General features: G+C 52.3%; 2 protein-coding genes across 4 annotated transcripts; both read right to left on the minus strand.

Annotated features, from left to right (window-relative positions):
• Nucleotides 1-548: 548 nt before the first annotated feature.
• On the minus strand, nucleotides 549-2,501 carry LOC6494379 (scavenger receptor class B member 1). The gene is made up of 4 exons (XM_001960395.4): nucleotides 1,795-2,501; nucleotides 1,340-1,742; nucleotides 1,020-1,267; nucleotides 549-962 (listed from the first exon to the last, which is right to left on the minus strand). The coding sequence occupies exons 1-4, from the start codon at nucleotides 2,395-2,397 to the stop codon at nucleotides 684-686; spliced, it is 1,533 nt and encodes a 510-aa protein (XP_001960431.1). The 5' UTR covers nucleotides 2,398-2,501; the 3' UTR covers nucleotides 549-683.
• A 1,032-nt stretch (nucleotides 2,502-3,533) lies between these two features.
• Nucleotides 3,534-13,172, minus strand: LOC6494378 (lysosome membrane protein 2). Of its 3 annotated transcripts, none has more exons than XM_044715592.1 (7): nucleotides 13,018-13,172; nucleotides 6,652-6,833; nucleotides 5,661-5,913; nucleotides 5,423-5,596; nucleotides 4,784-5,355; nucleotides 4,603-4,724; nucleotides 3,534-4,539 (listed from the first exon to the last, which is right to left on the minus strand). In XM_044715592.1, the coding sequence occupies exons 2-7, from the start codon at nucleotides 6,710-6,712 to the stop codon at nucleotides 4,159-4,161; spliced, it is 1,563 nt and encodes a 520-aa protein (XP_044571527.1). In that variant the 5' UTR covers nucleotides 6,713-6,833; nucleotides 13,018-13,172; the 3' UTR covers nucleotides 3,534-4,158. The 3 variants fall into 3 exon arrangements, with proteins under 3 accessions (XP_044571527.1, XP_001960432.1, XP_014762779.1); XM_001960396.4 differs by lacking the exon at nucleotides 13,018-13,172 and adding an exon at nucleotides 10,514-10,686; XM_014907293.3 differs by lacking the exons at nucleotides 6,652-6,833; nucleotides 13,018-13,172 and adding an exon at nucleotides 12,052-12,173.
• Between the last annotated feature and the right edge of the window lie 127 nt (nucleotides 13,173-13,299).

Here is a 13,299-nt window from a genome sequence, read left to right on the forward strand (position 1 = left end):
TTTATGCAAATGCGAGTCGAGAGTGGTCGACAGGAGAGGAAAAAACCAGGCTGACGGGGGACAAAGGGTTGCTTACCTTGAATCCGATCATCAGGGCATCAGCCAGAGCCGGAGCCATCGGGGAGGCTATCATGCGGCATGTGCAAAAGTTCAGGTTCAGGAAAGAGATGACTGCGCAAGCAAGGCGAATCGAATCGAAAAGTAAACAAACCGCAAAGTACACAACTGCCGACACGGCCGAGCCGAAGAAATACTAATAACATGAAAAAATTAAACGACAGATTGAATAAAACGCAAAATAAATCTTTGGCTGGTACGTGCCCAAGTTTTCATTGTCACGGGATTGGGATTGTGAGCCGCGCGGCGGCACAAAAGCAAGGCGTTTCGTCGCGACCTCAAACCACTAAGCCGCACCTGGGAGGGCGGGGCGGAGGCCCTGCGGAGGCTGACCTGCTCGGGTAGCCCTCGCCGCCGAGGAGGAGTAGGAAGACGCGCCAGCGTCTGGGCCGGTCGGGACTGACAGATAAGGTGAAATGAGGCACATTCAATTTTCAACTTAATCGTATATTACGCAACCACTCCGCTGATAGTGCATCGGCAGTAGTGGCACCTTCTAGCCTAAGTCTATGTCATACATAAGTATATACACGGTCTGGTCTAGGAACTATTCCGCCAGACAGGCACTATTTGACAGCCAGATCGCTGAGCTGCCCGGGTGGCGCAGGGACGGGGGTGGTGGGCTGGAACTTCGTCTCAAGCATGACGTTGCTGGTGCCGTCGCCGCAGACCTTGCGGTAGAACTCCACGTAACTGAGGTCGCCCCAGATCACCCGGATGGCCTTGAGGGCGCTCCACAAGGCCAGAAGCAGCAGGAACGCCATGCACCAGGGCTGCATGTGAGGCACCACGTTCACGTTGATCCACATAAGGCACTTCACGAATCCCGGCAGCTCACCCATATCCTGGAAGAAAGTGGTGATGAGTTTTGCTGGAATTGTGTCTAGGATCGGGGTACTTACAAACTCATACCAGAAACTGGGGAGCATCATGTTACTGTACTTCTTCAGGCGGCCGCCAAAAGTGAGATCCGGAACTGGGATGTTGGATTGGAAACGGTACTTTTCCGACACCGGAATGCCCGTGACGGGCTCCAGCAGGATGTAGGGCTGGTGCTTTTCCATGTTGGGCGTGTAGCCCTCGTAGTGGTCGCTCCAGTTGTAGCTGCTTCCGTAGAAGTGCGGCATCGAGAAGGCCGATGGGGCGCCGTCTTTCAGAGGAAAAATAAACCGTAACCGTAAGTAACTGAGCAAAGAAAAACCTCATACGCTGGACCACTCACTTATCACACACTTAGAGACGTCGAACATGCCGTCAGGCAGCTGGTAGGCGAAGCTCTTGGCCAGACATGGCGGCGGCTTCTGGTGCTCCTGCAGCAGTGTGAAGCGGTAAGTGTCGAAGGCTTCGAATTTCTCAGTGCCCACGTAGGTAAGGGGAAGGACGCGGCAGGACTCCGCGGCCACGATCTCCAGAGGTGTGTCCGGCTGTACAAAGGGCGGGTACAGGGAGTTGTCCAGGGCTCCAGTCACATTGTAGGGGCACTCGGATGAGTCGAATTCGCGCAAACGCTCCCATTGCTCTCGGATGATCTGCTGGCCATTGAGGGTTTCGACGCGGAAGAAGTTCTCGAGACCCTGTTCCGGTCCAATCTTCACCGTGTAGACCTCCTCCTTGTCCTTGAGAGCCTGGCGGAGGGAAACTAAGATTAGAATGCCGGGAAAGAGCCAACCCACTTACATTGTGCAGCACCGCCACATTGGCGGACAACGTAGACACCATGGAGACACCTTTGAGAAAGTCACCCGTCAGCTCCCAGAGGAACCAGTGGATTGTGTTGGTAAGGAACTCCTTCTCATTCATAAGGATGAGATCGTAGCCAAAGGGCATCATTGGCTTTAGCTTCGCGGCTGCCCCCAAGAGTACGGAGTTCACGGCCGTAATATTCCAAGTGAGCACATCGGGAGCCACACTCTCCTCGGGCAGGAACTCCACTACACGGTAGCGGTGCTTTGAATACGTGACGTGCGTCTCGTTCCGCTCCAGGATGTCGTTGTAGCCCACGACCTTGTAGCTGATGGGCCCGATCTCCTGGATCTTCAGCCGCTTGTCCCGGCCGCTAGCGAACTCGGCGGCATTGGTCACGTTGAAGACGAAGCTCTTCAACACCCCGAACGGGGAGTTTATCCAGCTGTCCATGGTGGGCATCTCCTGGCGGAAGCGGACGTGCTGCTCCGCCACCAGGATAGGGTAGTCCACCCCGATGGACAGCACAAACAGGTAGGTGCTGAGTCCTCCGAGGACCAGGCAGAGCACTACTTTCACCCACTGCATGAACTTCATGTTGGGTTTTTTGGATGCTGGGGACGGAGGTGGCACTGAATAGACTGATTCACGTCCGATCGGCAGAAAACACGCGATCCGTTTGAGTCGAAAATCCAGGCCTTTCGGCAGAATTTACACTCGCTTATCACCACTGCCCAGTCCTCGGCCTCCGTCCTCGCGTCCCTCTGGTGCCGCATTTGGGTGTGAGTCCAAACGGAATGAAAACAAAGTGTATAAAATCAAATAGCAGAAAGGCTATCAGCCGCGTCTCGGCGGGAGCTGCTTCCAGATTTTCTCCGCTGGCCTCTCTGGGGATTAACGGCGATAACGAGACAACTCTGACCCTAAAACAGGCATTACGCAAATGGCAATTGATATTAGTTCCGAGGGAGGAGTGGCTCTTCCTTCTGCCCTGCCCCGGCAGGCTGCTGCAGCCCCCGCCCGCAGCCTCCGCCGACTGCCACAGGGGGTCCTCCGCGGAGTCGGCAGGTGTGGCTGCCCTGCACTTGATCTACGTCGCTGCTGGCCCGGCTGCGGAGGTCGCCTTATCAGGCTCAGACGGGCACAGACCGAGCCGCTTATCGGTCCGCGGTCAGCCGACCGTACAGCGGCGGACAAATGACTCGCCATTAAAACGCCGCTTCTGCCGGCCGGCCGATCTCGTCCAGAGTGCAGGAGACATCTTAATGGCCGTGCAGCAGAATCCGGTCTGGCCGCCGGCTTTAGTGTCTTCTGTTGGAGGGGAAATTGGTGCTAACACAACTATTAAACATTGTACGATCAAGTGATAAGGCGAGAGCTGCCAACGAAAGTGAACTGATTATTACGTGTTAATGGCTTGTTTACTTTTATTAAAAATGAGGCAGTCCCCTAATACCACTTGTCGATTTAAGACAACATAAACTTTATGATTTGTTTCATGTTCCTTTTTTGAAGAGAGACCCAACAGTCTTATTAATGATTTTCCGGTCTGGGTTCAGCTCGAAGACAGCTTCCCAGTTGCATACTTTTTGGAGACTTTCGAAACCCCCGTCAGAGTACTGAGTTCTAGGGATAACTATGCAGTAGCCCCTCTGATCAGAGTATTCCGAAACCATTCGTGGAGAACCATCGTTGTCCCTAGATGGGTCGGAAATAAGGTATTCGGTGGCATGTCTAATTAAAATAATATCGTACTTTATTGTACACATTAGAGATTATAAATCGTACATTCGATCGACGGAATTATGTATTTTTGGGATGGAAGCTCTCGACGCGGCGCTCGTCCAGCCTTTCCGGCCTAATGAAGCACATTTGTATGGAGGACGGATCATTTAGTTTATTTGAGAAACGTTTCGGGTTTTGTGACAACTGACTCGTATCTAGACATACAATTTGAGCGGGGGTCTGGGATCGGCTTCTGTTTTGGTATAACAATCGGAGTCTAAGTCGAAGCTTTGAGCCTTAAGCGATCACGACTGTTTCATAAGACTACACATCAAAAATTTTCATAACGATACTTACAACAATAACCTACATACAATACAATAGATACAGATACAGATTACAGATTACGGATTACAGATTACAGATACACATAGACATACAAATACATACAAGTCTCCCAGCTCCATTTTATCTAGACTACAGAGACGCATCCTTGCCCGGGCCGGGTGGACCCGGGCGAATGGCCGTGGTATTGGGAATGGAAATGGGATCGTTCCCAACTAAGGATAAGCTAAATCTAAGACACCCAGGGACCCGACTGCCACCGAAGGCTGCGACTAGAAGATGCGGCATCTAGTATCTGGCGGGCTGGTTGTCTTTGTTCTGCTTCTTGTTCATGTCCACCTGGGCGGTGGCCAGGTAGTTGGAGCCCTCCAGGTGCAGGGTGCTCTGCCGGTGCGAGTTGCGGATGAGGCAGAACGTCGAGAGGAGGAGCAGGACCACCCCCAGGGCGCATAGGCCGACGATGAGCCCCACGCGGATCTTGGGCGGCACCTGCTCGGCGAAGCGCATCAGGTCGGTGACCTCGTCGGGCAGGCTATCGATGCCCTCCTCGAACCAGAGGATGGGGAAGATGATGTCCGGGAAGTTGGCCACCTGCTTGATGTCGAACACCTGGCTCACGGCCAGATTAATTTGGATGCGGGCGCGCACTCGCAGCGTGGTTCCCATTTTCTGTGGTTACGGAATGCGTTAAAATACGGAAGGACATGAATATCTTCACGAGGGGTATCTTACAGGCTGCACGTCGAAGAAGAACTGATGCTTCTCCTTCTGGGGCGGCGAGATGCCGTCCACTTGGGTCCTGAGGCTGTCGTCGGCCAGGTAGAAGTGGGGGAAGCTCAGCATAATGGGCGAATCTTTGGAAAATTGACAATTAGTGACTTGTCTTATAAGGGTATAATCCCAATCTGCATACCGTATTGGCACAGCGACACGTTGAAGAGCCCGTTGGGGGAGCAAGAGGGCTTGCCGGCTGGGCAGAAGCACATGTTGTCCGGATGGCTGTCGACGTCGGCAAAGACCCACTCCGGCGGGGTGAAGCGGTAGCCGGGCACCTCGTTGGACGTGACCACCTCCTTCTCGAAGACCAGCGGCAGCAGGCGGCACAGGTCCTTGTCGTAGACGTAGAGCACCCGGTCGTGGTCGATGTGCGGGGGGAAAATGGAGCCGTCAGTGCCGTCCAGACGGTTGCAGTTGTCGGTGGTCCAGTGGGGCAGGTGCGTGCGTCCGTTAAACTTGTCTATGATGCCGTACTTCTCGATGTCGTCCACGCCCGTGTTCACGGTGACTCGGTCGGAGGAGGTTCCGTTCTTGCCGTACAGCAGACCGAACTCCTCGTACGGCAGCTTCTGTTCCTTGGGCACCACGTCCTTGGCCAGCTTGAGCAGCGGATCCTCGTAGCCCCAGAGTAGCTGGCCGACGGAGACCTGAACGAAGGGCTTGATCTTGAGGATGTCCATGATGCTGGCCATAGCCAAGCGAAGGAATCTGAAAGATCGGAGTTGTAGGTCAAGTTCAATGGGTTCCCAGGCTCTCGGGCATGTGGACGTCTTACCTGGCCGCGTGCTTGCTCTGGGAGGTGGCGCTGAGCATGGGAATGTTGGGGACAATCACCACGTCGTCTTCGGGGCCTACGGAGAGGTCTTCGCGGAAGGTGTAGATCTTGCGCAGATTGTAGCTGAGGGTGCCATTGTCGTTTGAGACGATGTTAACCTTTTCCCAGGTCTCGCTATGGTACGGGATTGGGACATGCTCGTATTAGGCTTTTTGGAGAGGGCGGGGAGACCACTTACCTGTAGACGTAGGGGCCCACCTCGTCGACAATGGCCTTAGAGCCGTTGCTGAGGAAGTCGTCGGCATTGGTCACGTTGTAGATGTACAGACTGATGCGCGGCTCCACCGGCGGCTTGGCCCACCAGCCGAAGGTCTTGGCGCCGGGACGCAGGGCCACCATGCGGTCCACGACGGCATCGATCAGCACGGAAAACTCGCAGGCCACCACAATGCCGCCTATTATCAGCGCCGCGGCCACCACGATCGTAATCCCTGGAAAAGCGATGCGAAATTTCCGAACAATTGATCACAAAGTGCATAAATTACGGAGTGTGTGAGTCAGCCCCATCTGGGAGCAGCCTTGGGGAATCTACAGCGCACTGGCTAATATTTGCACTGGGCTTATAAATATTGATGTTGCGAAAGGCAACAGAATGGGAATCGAAATAGAGGGAATCGGATGAATCAGTGCCCCTGCGACCTCAAGCCGCAGTGTGTAATACCTCTGAACTTTGCCACCCCATTAGGCGCTATTAACCAATTAAGTATTCATTTAAATGGTGCCACTTGAAAGTGGAGAGGCAACTAGAACCTGATTCAGAGGGAGTCTTCGGAGGCAGAAGCTCCCTGGAAAAGTACAACGCAAAAGCGAGTGCTGAGTTTGGAAAGGGGAAAGGTTGGGAAATCGGAAGAACCGCCACATCCAGTTTGTCCTCCCCACCAGCTGAGTTAATAGGAATATTTCGAGCTAAGACCAGTCTAACCAGTCGGACACTGGCAAAAACCAGAGAGCCCAGCACGTGGAGTTATGGCCACAACAAAAAGCTATTTCAATTGCCTCGACTGCGTACTAGCCTCCCCCTGGGACTGGCCCGGGTTGTGGGATTATGGCACAAATCGATGCGGAAATCCATATGGAAATGCACCGCGGTGAAGAATGTCGTTATGTAAACTACTGCTCATGGGCTGGGGCGTTGGGGCTTTCATCTCGAACCCAAATCGTATACTTACACCACTTTCGGAGGTAGGTGCTGGACAGCTTTGTGCAGAGCTTGTGTTTGGGGCCGTTCATGGTGATCTGTCCTCTGAGGGGTTGGAGTCGGAGTCGGGGTTGGGGCTGGGGCAGATGCTGTTTCTGTTGTTGTGGTTGTTGAGGTTGCTGGGTTAAGAGTGAACCGCCTTGCAGTTGTTAACTAGAAAAACAAAATAAATTAAATACCAAGCAAATCGGGTTGTTTTAATTTTAGAATAGACAGGGGGACCTAGAGATCCGATAAGCAGCCCCACCGGTTATGCCGTAGAATCTGTACGATCCGGGCAATCTATAATCTGTAATTACGGGAACGCAATCATTCAATATCGGAGCTGCTTCTCTGGCATTGGTCTCGGCCATCAACTCGGCCATATTCTTTCTCCCCAAGTGTGGGGAGCCGCATAGTGTGGCCTACGGGTTGATGCGCCCCAAGACCTCAGACACGTTTCGGGGCGTGTTGGCCTTGGGGCTGTTTTGACATCGCTGGCTTGTCGCGTTTTTCGGTTTAAAAGCTGATTTATCACAGCGGAGCACAAAGGCGGAAAAAACTGAAAACAAATCGAAGAGACTTTGCTTTGGGGGACTGTCTCCAGAACCTTCGCGTCAGCACAACTAGTTTGTGGGGCTAATTGCTCTACTTCCACTTCCACTTCGACATCGACATCGACAGCGACTCAGTCTCGACATGAGCATGCCCTTCCTGGCAGGGACGGACCTTGGAGCTCAGCGACTGGGAGCAATTAAGCTCTCGTTAATGGGCCGCCAGGCTCCGAAAGCGAATCTGAAGCCGGAGGAACCTTGACCGAGGCCAGGGCTACGCGATCGCAAACCCAAACGCGAATACGAATGCGAAACAGATACAGATACATATGTACGTGCATCTTTTATCTTGGGGCCCGTGCGTAAACAGACACGTTTTTTATTATTGACGATTCCAGGCATAGCGCCATTCGGCCATTATTCATATTCATAAGCAAAAGCAGAGGGCCAAACGAAATTAAATCGAGCCGGAGTGGTTTCGTTGGATAATGGCTACGGCTAATGGCCAGCCGGGCTATTTGCAGGCCTGGCACGGCCCGGGGACCATAGAAACACAGTTTAATTGCCGATCCCTGATAGCCGATCGCTCCCGGGTGCATACAAACTGGGGTGCTTATCACGGGCCCGGATGGGCCACACTCCGGCTGGCCGAAACAGGCAGCGGTAGCGATTCCGATTCTAGACCAGGTTCTGCGGTTCTCCACTTCGCGTTTCAGCAAACAACATTAAACTTTGTACTTTGAGTTCGCTCTAGCCCATCAACGCACACAGACACGGCCACAACGTGTTTTTTATTATTTGCCCAGTTTACTGCGCTTTCCGAACCCCACAAGGTCGCCCTGAACCTCTCCGACTGCGATCTCGGACGGGCTCAAATATTTGTACTTGCGCAGCTTTGTGCTTCGCATTGGATCCTCCATTGTTGGGGGTTCGATGATGCCCATTGAATACTAATTATGCCGTGATTATTTCACTTCAAGTGATTTTTCGGTGGCATTGCGGCCATTAATCAATGGATTCAATTTCGGCCCGGCGACCATATTTTGCTGCTAATTGGGTTCTGCTGGCTGGCTCTGTTTGTTCACGGCCCATTGGGTAGTTTTTGGCCCAAGCCTCCGGAGTCCGGACAGCTCACGGGCACCAGCCTCGATATCGGAGGCAGCGAGGCACAAATGTTTGCACAGATCTGTGACTCAGCGCGCTATTTCCGAAGTGTTTACCTCCAGACTTCGATGGCTATCGAATGGCTATCCCCCCAAAGTATGCAAATCGGACGGGCTGGCAGGAAACCCTAGACGCGGAGAAACAGCTTGCCACACAATCGTAACAATAACAGACTTGGCCAGCAGACAGCAGCAGTTTTTGACATTCCAATGAAATGCGATAACTGATGTAATAGTTTTATTTTGTTTCGGCTTCGGTTTGGTTTCACTTGTTCAATTAGCAGTTTCTGCTGCCGCTGCCTGTTTCTGTTACCTGCTGGTGCGGTTAACGCGAAATAGCCATCTCGGCTCTAATCGCCCCTAATCGCACTTAGCCGCCTTGGCCGCAGCAAGTGGCTTGGCCAGAATCCAAGCTTCAATAGAAATTGGCTTTCTAAACACACGTTTCTGTATGAATTGAACTGAAAGCGGAGTCATGGCGAAGACATCCGCTCTTTTATCGGCTCGGAGGCTAGGTGGCTCTCAGATCTGTAAGATCGCCTGAAGCTGGAGCTCCAGCCTCACAGTCTCGCTGCGTTTTAATGTTGCACAAATAAATACAAGCGGTAGTAGCTACTTAGTGTGGCAATTACCCTGACCCCATTTCCAGAGCTGCTGTCGGCGGAATACTCTGGCTCTGGACCTATGCCAGTCTCTGAATCATCTCCAACTGAGTATAACCTTTAAAAGTACCTAGATTCCAATACTTTTCTTTTATTCAATCAAGATGTGTTCTCAATGGTTCTGCAGGAAGGCAGAGAGTCTGAATCCCAGGCTAACCCCTGGGACAGGGTATAGCAGCTTCGGTCTACATGTGAGCTTTCGATTATGGCCACTATGACACTGACCGGCCCGAAAAGTAGACGAGCCGCTGACAAATATTCAACTCGCTTTTGTCGGGGCTGCATTTGATAAAACGAAACGAAATGGATTTTAAATTCGGGCCTTAAACACGTTGACGTCTCCACTCCGTCAGTGGCGTGACAGGCGAGTTCGAAGGGGGGTTGGAGTGGAGTGGAGCAGAGTGGAGTGGCACATCTTGGACTTTCAGTGGGTCAGTTTCGCTGGCAATTACAGCAGGGCTTGTGTGCTCTTGCTTTCGCAGTGAAATGTGTCAACAGACAAAGACAGAGCCAGGCAATTGTCACCTCAATTTTATGATCAACTGGGAGGCCGCAGCCACAACATACTACCCGCGACATCATGAAGATGATTCGAGCTTTTACTGGGACTGCTGGGTCTGGGTCTGCGGTTGGGTCTCTGCTGCAACCTTCACATAATCGTCACAGTTATGTGGTCAAAAAAAAAGCTAGCAGGCCCCTTATTTATTTATTTATTTTTATTTATCTAAGGTTTTCTGCCTGCGCACGCTTAATTTCGGTTTTCGGATTTCGGATTTTGTAGCTTGTATCTTGTAGATGTTGTGGAAGTGGTATGGAGTTGGTAGTTGGCTGGTAAACTTTTATTTGATTTCGTTTTGAGCCGCTGCTTCGTGGCAGCCAGCCAGTGGCGGTGCAGAGCGGCGAGTGAAATTTCACTTTTTCCACACAAGTAATCATAAAACTATGCACGTATCCCCCGATACCCTCGATGCGCTTTTGGCAGCCAGCGTTTAGCCGAAAGAAGCGCCGCCAAACTCGGCAATCAGCACTCAGCACACAGCACCAAGTACTCGGGGAGAAAAACAAAACCCCACAGAGCCACAGCCAGAGCCCGAGCCAGAGCCTAAGTCAGGCAAAAATCAAAACCCCCAAAGCACATAATTCAATGATTTTCCGCTCTTGTAGCTCTGCTAAGCGAGTTGCTGTCGAAGTGGTTTCATTTTGGCTGACTGGGCAAGGTCTTGCTCAACGCAAGCTTGACTTGGCTGGCTGCGAGTCGGGTCTTGGGCTGGGGCTGGGGCCTGGGGCCTGGGGACCTGGTCGAAAGGTTCGCCGAAACCACAAAGTCGGACTCTTACTGCAGGCCATTCCTAGGAATGCGCCGCACACTTGCTCTGCTGTATCTGCTCGACAATATCTGTATCTTGCAGTTGCAGCTTATATCTTGTATCTGGTGGCCGGACAGACCACAGGCATTTCCAAACAGTAACACTCACACTGACGGCTGCACGGACTTTGCGACTCGAGGTGCAAGCTAGATTCTTGGCCCGAACGGCGGCGAAACGGTGGTAATAAGATCGAGATCGCTGAACCGGCGGAGAACGGCAACGACTTGAACGCTCGCAGGGCCGCCGAGTAACTGAAGCAGCCGTCTTCGAGCGGCCCCCCAACGTAAGATGTCTCGGACGGCGAAAGCTCCGGCCAAGCTCGACTCGAGTCTCGAGAAAACCAGATAAACAGGTAGGTGGCAGCGGCAACAGGCCAGGTAATGCCGAAGCAAACGCAAAGCAAAGCCAATACCAAAGGCAGGCGAAAAGCAAAGCAAAAGCGAGAGTAAGCGGCGCGAGCTTTGTGCATCGATCGCCGAGTGCAGCGGATTGCAATGAAAGCTCCATGACTCCACGACTCCCGGGGTCCGGCGGATCGGTCAGATCGGGCTAATAGCCAAGCTTGGGCCGGGCTGATAAAAACAAGTTTGTTGCTTGCATTGAAGTCTTTCGTTGCGTTGCACGTTCCGTTTTTTGTATTTTATTTATTTTACTCCACTCCAATCTATGCAGCGCACACCGAAATTCCATTGATTGCCACACCAACACACCCGTGCTCCTAGCCGATTATGATATCTGCTCTTTTTGGCGCTTGTTGTTGTCGCAAATGAGTCATGCCCCTGTTGCCACACCAACAACACTGCAACCACTCCGACGACAGGTTGGAGTCAAAGAATGTATGCAAAGTTGACAGCTCCAAGCGATCGCTGGATCGCAAATTATCGTTATGGCGATGGGGTTTCGTTGCCAATTTTTAGTTGCCGCATTTCGCAACGCTTTTTCGCCGCTCGCCCAGAATCGGAACCTGGCCAAAGACCTTAGCATAAACTGGCTGCGGCCAACTGGCTGTGGAAACAATACGAGTCGCACTTTGCATACCCGATCGAGTAGGGGGGAAAATCAGAGGCGATGGGGAATCAATGGGGAATGCGACTCAAGAAATTGCCCACATCAGGGCATTGCACGGTGGAGTTCTGGGTAAGAGGCCAAGAATAATCGCAATGATTAACTTGGGTTTCTGACGAGATGGGGAGATACATTGTAGGAAGCCTCAACCAGCAGGAATGGGACGTGAATCAGGTGTCACCCTGGCTGTAACTGAATCGCAATCCAAAGCAAGTGGTGCTGAAGCTACCTAGAAGGCTAAACAAGACATTATCGTCCGAATGTGTTTGACATTCCCCGCCAAGTCCAACCACGCTCACATGGTCGCATCTATACTACATAGTGTTCGCTGTCGACCCGGGTGCGCGGCGACTTTGCATGCCAATAAGGCCGACCGGGTTGCATGCGACCTTTCTGTTTATGTAAACTGTCGTATTTGTTGCTGCAAATGGCGCAATAAATAATAAGCAGCAGCAACGGGCTCCAAACAGCTACGCATATGTTAACTTAAGTGCTGTGGCGTGTCGCCAATTGGGCTTCACGGCCCGTCCCCCCAAAGCCTCCTGTCTGAGTCAATCACCGTCCATGTCTTCAAAACTTACGGATCAGAAGCGGGAACAGAACGTCATAATCCATGATTTCATTGGGGGGGAGGGGCCCGGGAAGATGGTTCTTCGGCAGCACTTTCGGGCTGTTTAATTATAATATTTTCTGATTCGGTTTTCGTTGTGTGTGTGTTGTGGGGAATTATATTTGGCACTTGACGGCCCGGTCCCCGGTTCCCAGGTCGATAAGCAGTCTGCTCCCGCTCCTCCCCTCCGCGCTGATAAGATTTCTGTAAGCAGCACTCTAGGAAGGGGCCTCTGGGAGATAGCCCTACTTATCCACTCCCAGCGGAATGCGGAGCTATAGCTCTTGGCGATCGCTGGTTCAGGAGGGTTAAGGGTAATGGTTTTGCATTTCCAGGGAAGCTATCACTGGCTATTGCATTTCCGTAATTGGGGCATTTATAGCTGCTGTCAGCTTAACATTGGATCCGAGTGCAAAGGTGTAATTAGAATAGATTCCATAACGTTTAAGGTGGAGATATTTCACTTATTGACACTCCAGGGGCTATTAACTGGCACGAACCAATCGGGTCTCATCCGCGTCAATCGCCTCGCGCAGGAAAACAAAAAGATCAGGGGCTATCAACCGAGCTGATGCAAAACACGATTCCAGACCCGGTGGGGTGGGGCTGCGGCTAGGGCTGGAGGCGGCTTAATGGCAAACTCTTGCCCAAGCTGATAAATGCTGAGCACACACAGCCCCGAGTTCAAGAACTCAGTCTGGCAGGGGCTTCCACTTGCCGCGTTCTCCTTGATAAGCCAGTCCAAATAACTGGCATATCCCCGATTAGTCTGTGGAATCCAGGGTATCCAACCTCAGGTCTGTGCACTGGGAGAAATTGCGCCTCTCATGCAGCTGTATTGTTTGTCCACAATGAGTACTTTGGGTGCTAATTGAATTGTTTTGGCGCTGCCCTTGGGTAAGCGATAATATCTATAAATAGCCCACTGCATACGTACTTGGTCCCTCCTAGCAACGGCTTCGGATCGGCTACCTGCTGCAGTGCCAGCTTGCGGGTGTGGGCCCTCAGTTTCGTTCCACGCGGCTCCCAATGACCCTTCGCGCGGTGAGGGAGCCCTGCGGTCCCCTGCCGCGCCGCAGACAGCCCTGCCCGGCTCCTAGCTGGATAGTAATGGGCACAAGTTCGGTGGAGCGCATCGAGCAGCTGGGAGACTGCACCTCTATCGGCGCCGGAGTCCCGACTTCTTTGTTTTGACGACGCAGCCTCCGATTAAATTTGC

The sequence above is a fragment of the Drosophila ananassae genome, chromosome 3L, assembly GCF_017639315.1.
Source record: "Drosophila ananassae strain 14024-0371.13 chromosome 3L, ASM1763931v2, whole genome shotgun sequence".
Lineage (NCBI taxonomy): Eukaryota > Metazoa > Arthropoda > Insecta > Diptera > Drosophilidae > Drosophila > Drosophila ananassae.

What these genes read in the sequence shown, in the direction of transcription:
- LOC6494378 (XM_044715592.1), bottom strand. Translation starts at nt 6,712, where the DNA reads ATGAACGGCCCCAAACACAAGCTCTGCACAAAGCTGTCCAGCACCTAC. An exon ending in GTGGGCCCCTACGTCTACAG is followed by an intron (nt 5,597 to 5,660) that starts GTAAGTGGTCTC and finishes CCCGTACCATAG; the next exon opens with CGAGACCTGGGAAAAGGTTA. An exon ending in TCTTCTTCGACGTGCAGCCT is followed by an intron (nt 4,540 to 4,602) that starts GTAAGATACCCC and finishes CCGTAACCACAG; the next exon opens with AAAATGGGAACCACGCTGCG.
- LOC6494379 (XM_001960395.4), bottom strand. Translation starts at nt 2,397, where the DNA reads ATGAAGTTCATGCAGTGGGTGAAAGTAGTGCTCTGCCTGGTCCTCGGA. An exon ending in CGTCTCTAAGTGTGTGATAA is followed by an intron (nt 1,268 to 1,339) that starts GTGAGTGGTCCA and finishes TTCCTCTGAAAG; the next exon opens with ACGGCGCCCCATCGGCCTTC. An exon ending in CCAGTTTCTGGTATGAGTTT is followed by an intron (nt 963 to 1,019) that starts GTAAGTACCCCG and finishes ACTTTCTTCCAG; the next exon opens with GATATGGGTGAGCTGCCGGG.